Below are 13,036 nucleotides of genomic sequence, written 5' to 3' on the forward strand. Positions count from 1 at the left end.
TGTACCATGCTACATGGGACATTGAGGAATCCAATCTACATTAGCTACATGCAAATAGTATTTTTATTGTCCAAATTTAAAGTGCGATATTGCTAAGTATGTATCTGATTGCATTGTTTGCTTGTGCATCAAATACCATCATGGAAGAACTCTGGGTTTACTTATGCCTTTACCTATATCTAACGCACCATGGAAACATATCTCTATGGATTCTATAACTGGTTAGCTCGCTACATCTTTCCATAATGATATGATTTGGACTATTGTGGATACGTTTAGCAAACAAACATATTTCATACCTTGTAAGAAAACCATGTTTGCACCTCAAGCTAGTAAGTTATTTACTCAAACCATCTTTCCTCATCAGGCTTTCCTAAGGTTATCATTATTTATTGAGATTGCCATTTTTATCAATATTTTTTGGTAGCTCTCTTTACAAATATAGGTACTTCTACGGAGGTAACCAATAGAACTATTCTTGATCTTGTTAGGTCCTATATTATTAGCTATGCATGCATTGGCATATTGGTTGCATCTTAGATTGCCATGTGGAGGACTCAAGCTCAAGCCTTAGGGTCACATGCCCTATCCCCTTTTGGTGGACTTTTGACTTTTGGTCAAAGGTTACCTATTAACTAGGTGACCCCTTTCCAATGACGGAGCCCTACTAAGCGCTCAATGGATCCATTGTCTCCCATGCAACTTTGCAGAGCTAGCTCTAATAACATTTTTACATGCATTACTCCACCATGAAGAAGGGCCTTATTGTGTATCGTTCCATGATGAAAGGTGCTAACTATGCCATCATCTAGCAAATTCTAGATTGTTGACAATGTTTGCCTCCTCTAAGATTCCAATCATGCCTTCTACATGGATTGCATAAATTCATATGGCTCTTCTCCCACTCCACATGGTCCCCATGCCATTCTATGTTGCAAAACATCCCCTCTTGGTTGCCTCGAGGATGAAGGTGACACAAGTAGTGGCTTGATTCAAGCAAGAGGAGAATTTGTATATGCAATATGATGATGATGAGGATGAAGGTGACACAAGTAGTGGCTTGATTCAAGCACGGGGAGAATTTGTATAAGCAATATGATGATGATGATGATATGTTGTGCATGTTCAAACTACCTAATGCTTTTTTATGACACAAACCTTATATTACATTGTCTTTCATGATTTAGAGCTTTTAAAAAATGATTTTCAGCATGACATGTGGCATGATGGATTGTAAGGTTTTCAAAGTTTCCTCGTGGGCTGACCATGTAAAGATCAAAGGTAACGTGTTTTGATGTTATTCTTCTCATTCCATTACCCTAAGTGTAGTGTCACACAAGGGTGCTAGCCCTAGAATGCAACACTCTTTTTAACACGTGAGAGCGTGCGCGACACGTGCGCTGGTATAAAACAGAGGTTGTTCTGCGTTCGATATTTTCTCTCTCTCTCTCTCTTTCGGCCTTGCAGCGCAAGGCTCAGCAGAGGCAGAGGCCCGCAATAAGAAGAGCTCAGGAAGAACAAAGAATAGGCAGTAGCAGGGGCAAAGGAAGAAGAAGAAGAGGAGAAGGAAGCGGAGCAGGCCGACCTATCCTGCCAGCAGGGAAATGGCCGATCGCCTCACTCGTATTGCCATCGTCAGCTCCGATCGGTGCAAGCCAAAGAAATGTCGCCAGGAGTGCAAAAAAAGCTGCCCTGTCGTTAAGACAGGTTCCATTTCTCTCCTTTCCATTTGCGCACTGTCCTAGGGTTTCAGTTCACCTGGCATGTCTTCACCGTCATATACAATTTGATGTAATTGTATTGTCAATGGTAATGAGTATACCTTATTTTTGGGGGAGCGTTTCCAAGTACACAGCAGAGAGATCAATCAACTGGAGCTCTTGATTGGCAGTTTCCTTTCTGTCTTAGGGTTTCACTTTACCTGGCATGTCTCCATCGTCATTTATGATTACAATTTGGGCTAATTGTATTGTCAATGGTGTTGAATACAAATTTTTTTTTGGGGAGCGTCTTCAAGTGCCCATCCGAGAGATCAATCACAGGGGGTGGATGGATCTTTCGTCCGACCAGTTAATTTTAGGAAGAGATTGAGCTTATGACTTCACTTACACTGCTGTAGGTGTAGTCTTGGTCACCTGTGTGCTGTCAATAAGCAGCGGCTATCATCTTGTTCATGTGCCCTCTGGGACATATGTTGGCAGAAATCGGGGTTTGGGCCCAGCCAGTTGAGACAGTTGATCTATTTTAAATATGCAAATGGAGCTGGATGCATTCTGGGATTTGAGTAAAAATTACTCATTTGTGAGATTACACACACATCAGCCAAAGAGAGTTTTACAGCTTTCGAATAGGTTGCAGCCTGGGCCATTATTATGATGGTTTTTCCCTTGTTTCGGGTCTCAATTTCATGAAAGCTAGCAACATTGCTTCAGGATGTCTTACAAGTGGGCTACTCAACATTGGGGTTGTGTTTGTATAGAATATAGGCTTGGTGAAAGGTTTTAGCAAAGAGTATGGAGAATAGGTATGCTAGTCTGCAAGAATATGGAAAAGACCAAGGCCTAGTGATGTAACATGACAATGATCTTGCTGTTACAAAGAGTTATTAAAAAACATATGGTAGTCCAGGGAAGGTGCCCAAGGCCATGCAATGCAACATAAGGATGTGGCAGACAATTATCCGTGAGTAGCATTTACTTTGACTTCACTCTCATCTTATGAGACTTTTAAGTGTCACGAGTTCAGCTTGCTATGGGATCTTGTAGCCTACGATTAACCTTTTTTGTCTCTTTTATGTAGTATTTTTTGCTTATACCCTGTTAGGATGAACCAACTAGTGTCCAAGATGTGGAATAAGTGTGAGATCTAGAGGCTAGAGCATAGGAGCATTGCCATAATATCTAAAGGAAAAGAGACCGAGACAAGGAAGTAGCAAATGATTCCTAGGTTTAGGGCTTGTGTGTGTTTTGTCTTGTACAAGAAGGTGTTCTTTTATGCCACACTTTCTCCTCTTTTTCACATGGCGTGTTTTAGAGCTGCAAGTCTCCAAACTGAGGCTTGACATAAAACTTCATGGGATCAAGAAAAGATTCCATTATCGTAGTTGGGAGATAGGTATTCTTGTGTAGTTCAAGTTAGATTGACTTGATTTGTTCTTGGGAGATGTTCAAGAATTGTATTAAGTGTATGTTAGACAAGGTTATGTTGTGACATGTGTACCATATTTTAGACAAAGATGAAGGCACATTCTATTAGTGTTAGCTAGCGAGGGCACATTTTATTGAAGCTTCTTGTCTTAGTTTCTATTTTAGTTTATGATGATGGAGCTCATTATAATATTTGTTGGGCATGATTCAACTTTGTTTCTAGTTAGGTCAAAGTTTTTATTGGAAAAGTGCTAAGTTGTATATGCATAACGATTAGTCACATATCTTGCACGACAAGTCATTTGTCAAAGGGCAAGCAATTATTCTTCTAGAGATATATTATTGCATTGATAATTGAGGTCTAGTTGACAAGCTCACTTTCTTGTATCCATGGATATGTTGCAGGGAAGTTGTGTATAGAGGTTTCTCCCGCTTCAAGGATTGCATTTATCTCTGAGGAACTTTGTATTGGTTGTGGTATTTGTGTAAAGGTACTAGAGGACTGTGATTGGCTTTGGTTGTACCAAGTTTATTCATTAAATACCTTTGAAATGTAACTTTCTTGTTGGTGTTTAGAAATGTCCTTTTGAAGCAATCCAAATCATCAACCTACCAAAGGATTTGGATAAGGATACTACACATCGATATGGAGCGAATACGTTCAAGCTGCATAGGTGAAATTTTAAAAATTTAAAGGGTTGAAATCTTACTATTGGGCTTGCTTTTCGATAAAAGATCATTTGTGATGATTAATTGAATAATACTTATTCAATCCATCAGTGCACTTTTGTTATTGAAAATTGATGCCAACAAATAAAATTACATTGCATGAGCTGCTTCTATCGTTATGAGGAAATAATGATGCCACAAGAGGAAAGGTTTAGATGGGCATGCATGGACAATTAAAATTAATCACCTTTGACGACTAGAGACGAGTGGGGAGCCTTCTTATTTTAGCCTATGGACCACTCTTTTTTGGTGATAGTTGCTCTGAGGAAGTTAGTGCAACTAATGATTGTGGTGCCTTACCCACATTCATGAATACCATAAGACGTCGGAAGAAGTGAGTCAAAGTTTCATTGTAATCTTGTCCTATGTATGCACATCTTGAACATGCCATTGTTCTTTTTGGCTTGGGCTCATAGATGGTAGTTGGGAAGGGCGAAGTCAATTCCCTATCAGATGTCTTTGTGTTTTCTTATTATGGTTTACTAATGCAAGAAGGTGCAATAGTTGTCGGGGAACTATCTGGAATGTTGTCATCATCACAGTCGTTTTTTGGGGAGGCTGGGGTGGGGGGGTTACATGTTAAAGGAACTTGGGAGTGGGTGTATGCATGGTCATGTGCATTATGCCAAAATGTCGTTAGGCTACATGCTGGTGCACTTAAGAACTCCTCCAAATCTCCTTGCAATTTTGGTCCAGAAAAAGCTTGTAAAACCTCTTTTCATTCTTCAAATCATTGTGGGCCTGTTTGTGTTTGACGAGGTGTTGAAAGATGTGCTTTCATGGTGTGTGAGCTGCCCCATAGTCACCTTTGCAGGGTCATACTTGTGCCGTATGGCTCTTCTTGTCTTACCTGCTATTCTGTGATAGTCCCACAATGTGGTCTTCATCTTCCTAGAGTGAGGAAAGGCTGTCATGGATGATGTGTACAAAATCTGCCTGAGGACTGAAGCTAGCCTTGGGTCCGTGTGTAAGCTCTTCCTATATGTGCGGTCATGTATATATAACTGGTGACTGGTGAGAAGTGGATCCTCATGGTGCTGCAGTGCTGTGTGTGATGTACACGCACATCAGGGAGAGGGCCAGTAGTTTTTTGGGCTGGTATGATACCATGAATCTTGAGATAAAGCCACTAGGGATAGGGAACCATGGTATCAATCTGGAGATAAAAGCCATTAGGGTAGAGAGCTATGCTGTGATATCTGCCATATCCTGTGATATTCTGGTAAGACCCACCTTCTCTACATCCAACTTCTCATTTGTGCACTATGATATGTCAACCATTGGGGGCTGTGCAGGTGTCGACTTCTCCTGCATGGAGTATGACTCCATGCTAGAGGATTCCATAATATTTGGGTAGAGCAGGAGGCACGTTGATGAGAGGCTGAATGACCCATGAGACTAATCCAATGAGTACAACTGATCCAGGGAATATTTAACCATAATTAAATTATTAAACAACAAAAAGATAATGCCATAAGTGCAAGATCGATTAGAGGGTTATTGTGGAGGGATCTCACTGTACCCTGTCACTTGTTGATTGTAGCTCACATCTTTATAGCCAATAGGTCCACACCCCCACCCACCGAACCAGTCCCCCCCCCCCCCCCCCCCCCCCCCCCCCCGCCCCAAAAAAAAAAAAAAAAAAAAAACCCCCTCTCACCCGCCCCCCCACAAAAAAAAAAAGGAAAATGGGGTTTTTCATCAAGATTGCTACTTTATTAGGATCGCGAGTCTTGACAAAGAGTTAATGCTGATGGTATAGTTCTGACAGTGCTAGAATGTTGGATGCTTATAGACCCTATAGTAAAAATATGTGTCACCCTGTTGATCTTCAGTTAAATGTTGAGTTAAAGCAGGTTGATGGAAGGTGGGGCCATAAAGCACAAGTTTAAAGCATCTTCTGTCATCTTGCAAATCACTTTTCTGGCTTCTTGAGCTATTATTCAAGTATTCTTATGTATACTTGAAATCGTGGGTGGGAACAGGGAGTGAATTTGAATAAATAATACTACCTGTCTGCATAATGTTCCCTTCTTAATTATTCTGGTGAGACGATTTGGTTATGATGAGATAAATCTTGATTGTATGCTGTGAAAGGTTTTGTGGGATACAGCAAGCTCTATGGTTTTTGTCCATATACTTAAGTTCCAAAGCAGGCTACCTTTGAATTGTGAACACAATACTGAAAAACCAACATGTTCTCTTCCCTGTTTTATAGGCTACCTGTTCCAAGGCCTGGTCAAGTCTTAGGATTAGTTGGAACAAATGGCATTGGAAAGTCCACTGCTTTGAAGGTTTTAGCAGGGAAATTAAAACCAAATCTTGGGCGATTCGAGGTAAGCACTAGTGAATGAGCACATAGAAAGTATGTCAATACTCTTGACGTAGTAACCAGCCCCATTAAGTCTGGATCAACTGTAGAATGTTTGGCTTTGCAGAATCCGCCAGATTGGCAAGAAATATTGACATATTTCAGGGGCTCAGAACTTCAGAATTACTTCACTCGGATTCTAGAAGACAATCTTAAGGTATACTGAGTACATGTGGGCATATTATTTTGCTGTTATGGTCCTCGTCTTTCCTTTTATGTTCACACTTGGTTTAATGTGGTACAGGCCATCATCAAGCCTCAATATGTGGACCATATTCCAAAGGCAGTGAAAGGGAATGTTGGAGAAGTTCTTTCTCAAAAGGATGAAAGAGATATGCAGGCAGATCTTTCTCATGATCTTGACTTGAAGCAAGTATTAGATCGGGATGTGGGTGATTTGTCAGGCGGAGAGCTCCAACGCTTTGCTATAGCTGTTGTTGCTATTCAACATGCTGAAATTTACATGTTTGATGAACCGTCTAGTTATCTTGATGTAAAGCAACGGCTGAAAGCTGCTCAAGTTATAAGATCTTTACTTCGGCCGAACAGGTAAGGTACATGCATTGTGGAGGTAATGTTATAGTCTTGTCTGATGCTATAATCTGGGATAATCTGCTTTGACTCAAATAAATGGGTACAGTTTGCTTCATCCATTCAGTGAGAAGTTGGCTCTACATGACATCCTCCTATCTGCCCCTTTCATGCTATGTAGTTTCTGTTCGTGTTGGGTTAATATGGCATAGAAAAGAATGCCAACCATACGCACTGAAATTTTTTATTTCTTGATGTGTTCCTTTTCCCAATTTATCTCTGTTAGGACATTCACCAGTTGCAATCAGACCTTTCTCATTTGCCTTTACTACATGTACTTCATGCTGATATTATAGCAGCATGGTTGTAGCTGCCAAGGATTCAGGTCACTGCTTATTCTTTTTTGCATAGGTAGGTTTATTGCTCAGAGTCCAGTTGCTGGAGCCAATGATTGTGATAGTTTAGTTAGAAATTTCCAAGCTTAGAAGCCCTTTGGTTCATTCACAATGCTTGTGTATGAGGTTTCTTGAGCCCTTTTTCATGTTTTGTGTTTTTGTGGTCAGTGGTGTATATCCAGTTTATGGGCATTTGGCATGTTCTCTGGCTTAGCAAATGTAGCTGAATGTTGTATTGTGAATGCTTGTGCAGCTATGTTATTGTTGTGGAACATGATTTGAGTGTCTTGGATTACCTGTCGGATTTCATCTGCTGCTTGTATGGAAAACCTGGTGCGTATGGAGTAGTGACACTTCCCTTCTCAGTGAGAGAAGGTATAAATATCTTTCTAGCTGGGTTTGTACCTACGGAGAATCTTCGTTTTCGGGATGAGTCCCTTACTTTCAAGGTATGAAGAACATTTTTATAGTATTGGTTGGTGATGCCTTCTTTAGGACGTTAAACTATTCACAGTTTCGAAGTTGTGACGCAGTTCTACTCTGTACTGGGGTTCTTTAATTTGTGCATCCATGTCTTTTATGTTCATAGGTGGCCGAGACACCTCAAGAGAGCGCAGAGGAAGTCAGGACTTATGCTCGATACAAGTATCCAACCATGTCCAAGACACAAGGAAATTTCAAGCTGACAGTGAAAGAGGGTGAATTTACAGATTCACAAATAATTGTCATGTTAGGGGAGAACGGAACTGGAAAGACAACTTTTATCCGCATGCTGGTGTGGCATTGTTGGATCATAAGCTAATTGATACTTTTCTGGTCTTTGGAAATAGTGTTTTTATCCCCTATTTTATGGTCTTTCTTGATTTGTCTTCAACCTTGTATTATTTCTGCAGGCTGGACTGCTAAAACCAGATACAGTAGATGACAGTGAGGTAGAAATTCCAGAGTTCAATGTGTCATACAAGCCACAGAAGATTAGCCCTAAATTTCAGAACACAGTCAGGCATCTTTTGCACCAAAAGATACGGGATTCATACATGCACCCACAGTTCAATACCGATGTAATGAAACCCTTGCAAATTGATGCACTTATGGATCAGGAGGTTGTGACTCTGTCCGGCGGAGAATTGCAGAGGGTTGCTTTATGTTTGTGCCTCGGAAAGGTAAAAACCTTTTAAATTGTGAAGTTCCTTCTTCTCCATCCAACCAAGATATTCTAATTTGATTTTCATGATTCTTTAACAGCCTGCAGACATATATCTTATCGATGAGCCGAGTGCTTACCTTGATTCAGAGCAGCGTATTGTGGCAGCAAAAGTGATCAAACGCTTTATCTTGCATGCTAAAAAGACTGCATTTGTTGTTGAGCATGACTTCATTATGGCAACATACCTGGCTGACAGGGTCATTGTGTATGAGGGAAAACCATCAGTTGACTGTGTTGCGAATACACCACAGTCTCTCTTGACTGGCATGAACCTGTTTCTATCGGTATCTTTCTTAACTCGCTTCAGGAGTATTTTTGTTTAGGTTTTAGTACTTGATGTGGTTATGCTTTGAGATGTTGTAGGGTGAGGGTTTGTAGACTAGAGAGGACCTTTGAGTTTGTGTTCTGTTGTCCATTTACGGCCTTAAAGGTAAATTTTATTATACAAAAGATAAAGGTTCAAGGTTCAAGGATTTCTCAATTTAGTAGCAGCAATCAGAAAAGTGGGTCCCCCTGGAACCTGGGTGTGCCCATATCACAAGAATCAGTTGGTTACTCAACCATCATCGTAATTCAAACCTGCAGTTTGAAACTTCTTGAGACACACACCCAACCCCCAAGCACACAAAGTGCCCGCCCCCCCGAAAAAAAAAAACTCCCTTTCCATTGCATACATGAAGTTCTGCCTCTGTACTTTCAAAATTAGTTTGTCTCGACTCTTATGAGCCAAAACCATGCCACCATCAATGATGCTGTGATCAACATCATTGTGAAGGAGCTGCAGTAGTGAATGTGGTTGATACAGGTGAGCTATGTTTAAGTCACATACATGACTCATGAGTGAGCAAAGTAGGGGTACAGTGGCTTGTAGACAGCAGAAACATTTGGAGACAGGAGAATACAGGAGAATGAGTGTGTCTATCTAAAGCATTGGCCAGACAAAGTTGAATAGTCAGACCAACTGTCATGTGCCCAGGTCCTGTATAAAGGTCCGGGCAACACTCCGAAGATACGTGCCTTTGTCCATGTGTGAGTGCAGCCTTGCAGGGATGCTGCTACTATATCAGCCTTACATCTTCTCGAGTTATATTGTCATATCTATTTGTACATCCTCTTATCTATTCTGTAGCAACATGGAATGGTGGGAACAGTGCCTTGGAATAGGGGTATGCTGTTTCCTGACAGGCTGAAATAGGGAATGCTTTCCAACTTGGTGGCCAACCTGGGGACTTTGTAGGGATCACCACATTCCAGTCTGCCTGCAGCCCCCAAGTGATTGCTGTAGCCCAGGTTGACTTGATTTTTGTATCTACTATTGGCCTTGCCACTTGGGCCTGGGCTCTTTCATGATATGTACTTCAGCCTTCAGACACTTATAGCTCTCGAGTCTTTACTCTTTAGACTTCAGCCTTCAGACATTTATAGCTCTCGAGTCTAATGCAGCATTACATCTTCTCAGGAACAGTTCCTTGGAATTGGGGAATGCTGTTTCCTGACGAGCTGGAATAGGGAATATAATGAAAATTTCCTAAATTTATCCATATTTTAATAACCTGTTCCCTCCTCATTCCTAATGAGTTCCCTGTTCCCCGTTTCCTGTTTCCTGTTTCCTGTTTGTGGCAGCTATGATCTGTTCTTTTCATGTAAGTGAGGATATGAGACGTAGGAAATTGGCATCAATTTAAAGCATTGTTCGCCTGATGGTTCTCTCAAATGATAATTCTGAATTGTCATTTTTAGGAGAGTTTTCCTACCAAGTCTTGGATAGTCTTCGGCAAGTGTCATTTTGGGATATGTATGCTTGGTTTGAAATAAAATATTTCCTAATTTTCTTGTGTTATTTCCATTGTAAAACATGATATGAGTAATATGCTTGAATTGAACCTTATGCATACCTTTGACCTGTACCATTAATCTGTAGACTGGTCTCAGTTGTATTAATAACGGGAGTGCTAATGGTTGCTTCTTTATGGCTTTTGTTTCAGCATCTGGATATTACTTTCAGACGCGACCCCACAAACTATCGGCCTCGTATCAACAAGCTGGATTCTACAAAAGATAGGGAGCAGAAGTCTGCAGGCTCCTACTATTACTTGGATGACTAAGAGCTTTTTTTGAAAGCTAAACATGGGAAAGATGATTCAACCATGTTATGGCATCATCTTGAAGCTTGTTAGTCAGACTGCCATTTTCCATGAGCTGATGTAGTAGCTTTTGACTGGAATCTTCCGGGTATTGGAGTTGTTACCAGATATAACAGTTGTGGGGAATTGCTGCCAATTTGGGTACTGTGCTACAGGCTGTGCAGTATGCCATATAGTGCATGTCACGAGGAGTATATAATACTCTGGATGAAAGCAGTCTGCGAGCTGTGTTTCTCCTTCAATGCGGTGTTACTGCATCAGCGTCAATTTTGCTCTGGAGAGATTTCGTAGTAGTAGAGCCGTTCTACATTGACATTTCTGTAGCTATCAAATGCCATCTTAAATACAACCTTGTCCTGAGTGGAAGTGTACAAGGTGGAGAAATGTCTGTAGCCTAAATTTCAGGTCACACGTTGCATCTATGTGCATGGACATGTCTGTTTTGAATTTAGAATTTTTTACATGGCAGTGTAACTGACATTTCTGATGTCAGGGTTATGAGTGGACTATGCAGATTGAGTCTTGTTTTTGAGAGCTCTCAAAAAGTTTTCTAGTTATCAATCAAATGTGAAGAAAGATGAAGGTATTGGAAATGTATCAGATGGCATTAATTCTGTCTTTAAATGAAGTGTGGCTTAAATCTACAGAAAAGTGCCTGCCAAGGGCATCTGTCTTTCCATGATGGACACTACTCCGTACAAATTTGTTGTGTGAAATAATTGTTTTTTGAGGATAAAGTACTTCTGACTTACAAGTTTTAAGCACTCTCTTACTCATTTTTGTGTGTAGACTGGTCAATGTACTTCACGTAGTTTGACAATGTGCCCTTTTGAAAAGGAAAAAAAAAGAAATCAAAAGCTTTACATTAAAATACAAGCCCTTGGGATTATTGAAGTCAAAAGCTATACATTAAAATGCAAGCCCTCCAGATTACTAATAACTGAAAGCCCAAATTCCCTTGAAAGCGCTCTAGTTATGATTGTCCGTTCATTTTCGGTTACCAAGAAGGCTGAAATGCCTTCAATTTTCCTTCAATTTTCTCCAGTCACGGTGGTGGTTTGTTTGCTTGAAAGATCCGTGCCGATAGAACGAAAGTTAAAACATCTCTAATGGTGTAGTTGGTGGTGCTATATAGCTATAAGTTTCCAAAAACAAGCTTACTTTTGTTGAAGTTTTAAAGTCTTCATGTCATTGTTGTTACTCAAATATGTACTGCAGACCAGACGGTGTGTGGTAGCTTGTAGATTGTTTAGCTGGTGATGGGACTTAACATACGTTTTATGTCTTTATAAGGTTGATTGAGACAGGAAGAAGATGCAGATTTGTTTGTGAATTCAATACCATTTTTAATGTTCAGTCAGGATCTTAATTGTTCATGGATGTAGAAGTATCCCCTTATAATGCGAAGGTGGTTGTGAAACTACAAGCTTGATATTTTGTGATTCACTTCCAGGTGTGAGCAAGTTTATAGCTCTTTTACTTGTCTTGCAACCGCCTAAAGCTCATATGGACCATGAACATGATATGAAAGGGTCTGGTTGACTGGTTTGACCCCCCGAGTATAAGAATCGTGTGACTCATCTATTCAGCTATCCAGTCGTACTTAAAGCACAAGTAGCCTTGCTTTGCTTAAATTAGAATACTGATTTCATCCATATTAGATGTACCTTTATATTGCAATCACAGCTTGAAAGTCTTGATCTTGTTGCTTGACCTTGACCTCTTGAGGTTTTGCAAATTTACCTTGGAAGTTTCCTTTTGGTTGAACTTTGAATGGATTAGTTAAATCAATCATAGTAGATGAAAATGTGGAGCAAAATCCAATATAGAACACATTGAAAATCTATATGAGTAGCATGAACTTTTTACTGAACTATTAAAGATGAAATAGTGTGCCAAAAACAATTTGTAGTAGACCATCATCTACCTTGATACCATTTTAAAGTTTTGCTTCTATGATCTAAATTTATAGTGGTGAGAGTAGATAAAAGAAACAAGCGTATGCCAATGAATTCCAAGAGTCCACACTAACCCTTCCAATAGTAACATGTTGGATGTTGTCAAGGTTTGTGCTTTTGCAACTAAACAAGAATGAGGTAGTTATGTACGAAAGTATGTCTTACACCCTTAACACACGAGATGAGGAAGAACAATTTAAGAATGCAGATGGAGGCTAGGGGTTATGTTGGCTTTCTTCTCCTTCACTCTCTTAAGAAGGTTGTATGACAAAGGGAGGTTTCATGGTGCACGACATACCCACATGTTTGTGCCATAAGTGCGGAATCATTGCCATGAATATGTACATGTGTTGAATTTAGCTATCTATTCCTTTGTGCCAAAATAAACCAAATCAATATTTTATGTGGTATTAGCGTACTTGAGATCAAGAGATGGTAAGGATGTTATGGAATCTAATAAGACTCAATGGGAATTCCATTCTTAGCTCAAGGATTTAAAGTGACATATCCTTTTCCATAGGCACATTCCTAAGTAATGCTTTCACAACTCAACTA

The 13,036-nt window shown here is 40.1% G+C and overlaps 1 protein-coding gene across 1 annotated transcript; it reads left to right on the forward strand.

Moving 5' to 3' along the window:
- Positions 1-1,435: 1,435 nt before the first annotated feature.
- On the forward strand, positions 1,436-11,120 carry LOC148010296 (ABC transporter E family member 2). The gene is made up of 11 exons (XM_087671020.1): positions 1,436-1,707; positions 3,552-3,637; positions 3,723-3,820; positions 6,094-6,211; positions 6,314-6,403; positions 6,491-6,795; positions 7,426-7,621; positions 7,762-7,947; positions 8,066-8,335; positions 8,418-8,663; positions 10,365-11,120. The coding sequence occupies exons 1-11, from the start codon at positions 1,605-1,607 to the stop codon at positions 10,482-10,484; spliced, it is 1,818 nt and encodes a 605-aa protein (XP_087527146.1). The 5' UTR covers positions 1,436-1,604; the 3' UTR covers positions 10,485-11,120.
- Positions 11,121-13,036: the final 1,916 nt, after the last annotated feature.

This window comes from Lygodium microphyllum, chromosome 29, assembly GCF_053477565.2.
Source record: "Lygodium microphyllum isolate KBCC chromosome 29, Lygodium_microphyllum_v1.1.10, whole genome shotgun sequence".
In the NCBI taxonomy this organism is placed as follows: domain Eukaryota; kingdom Viridiplantae; phylum Streptophyta; class Polypodiopsida; order Schizaeales; family Lygodiaceae; genus Lygodium; species Lygodium microphyllum.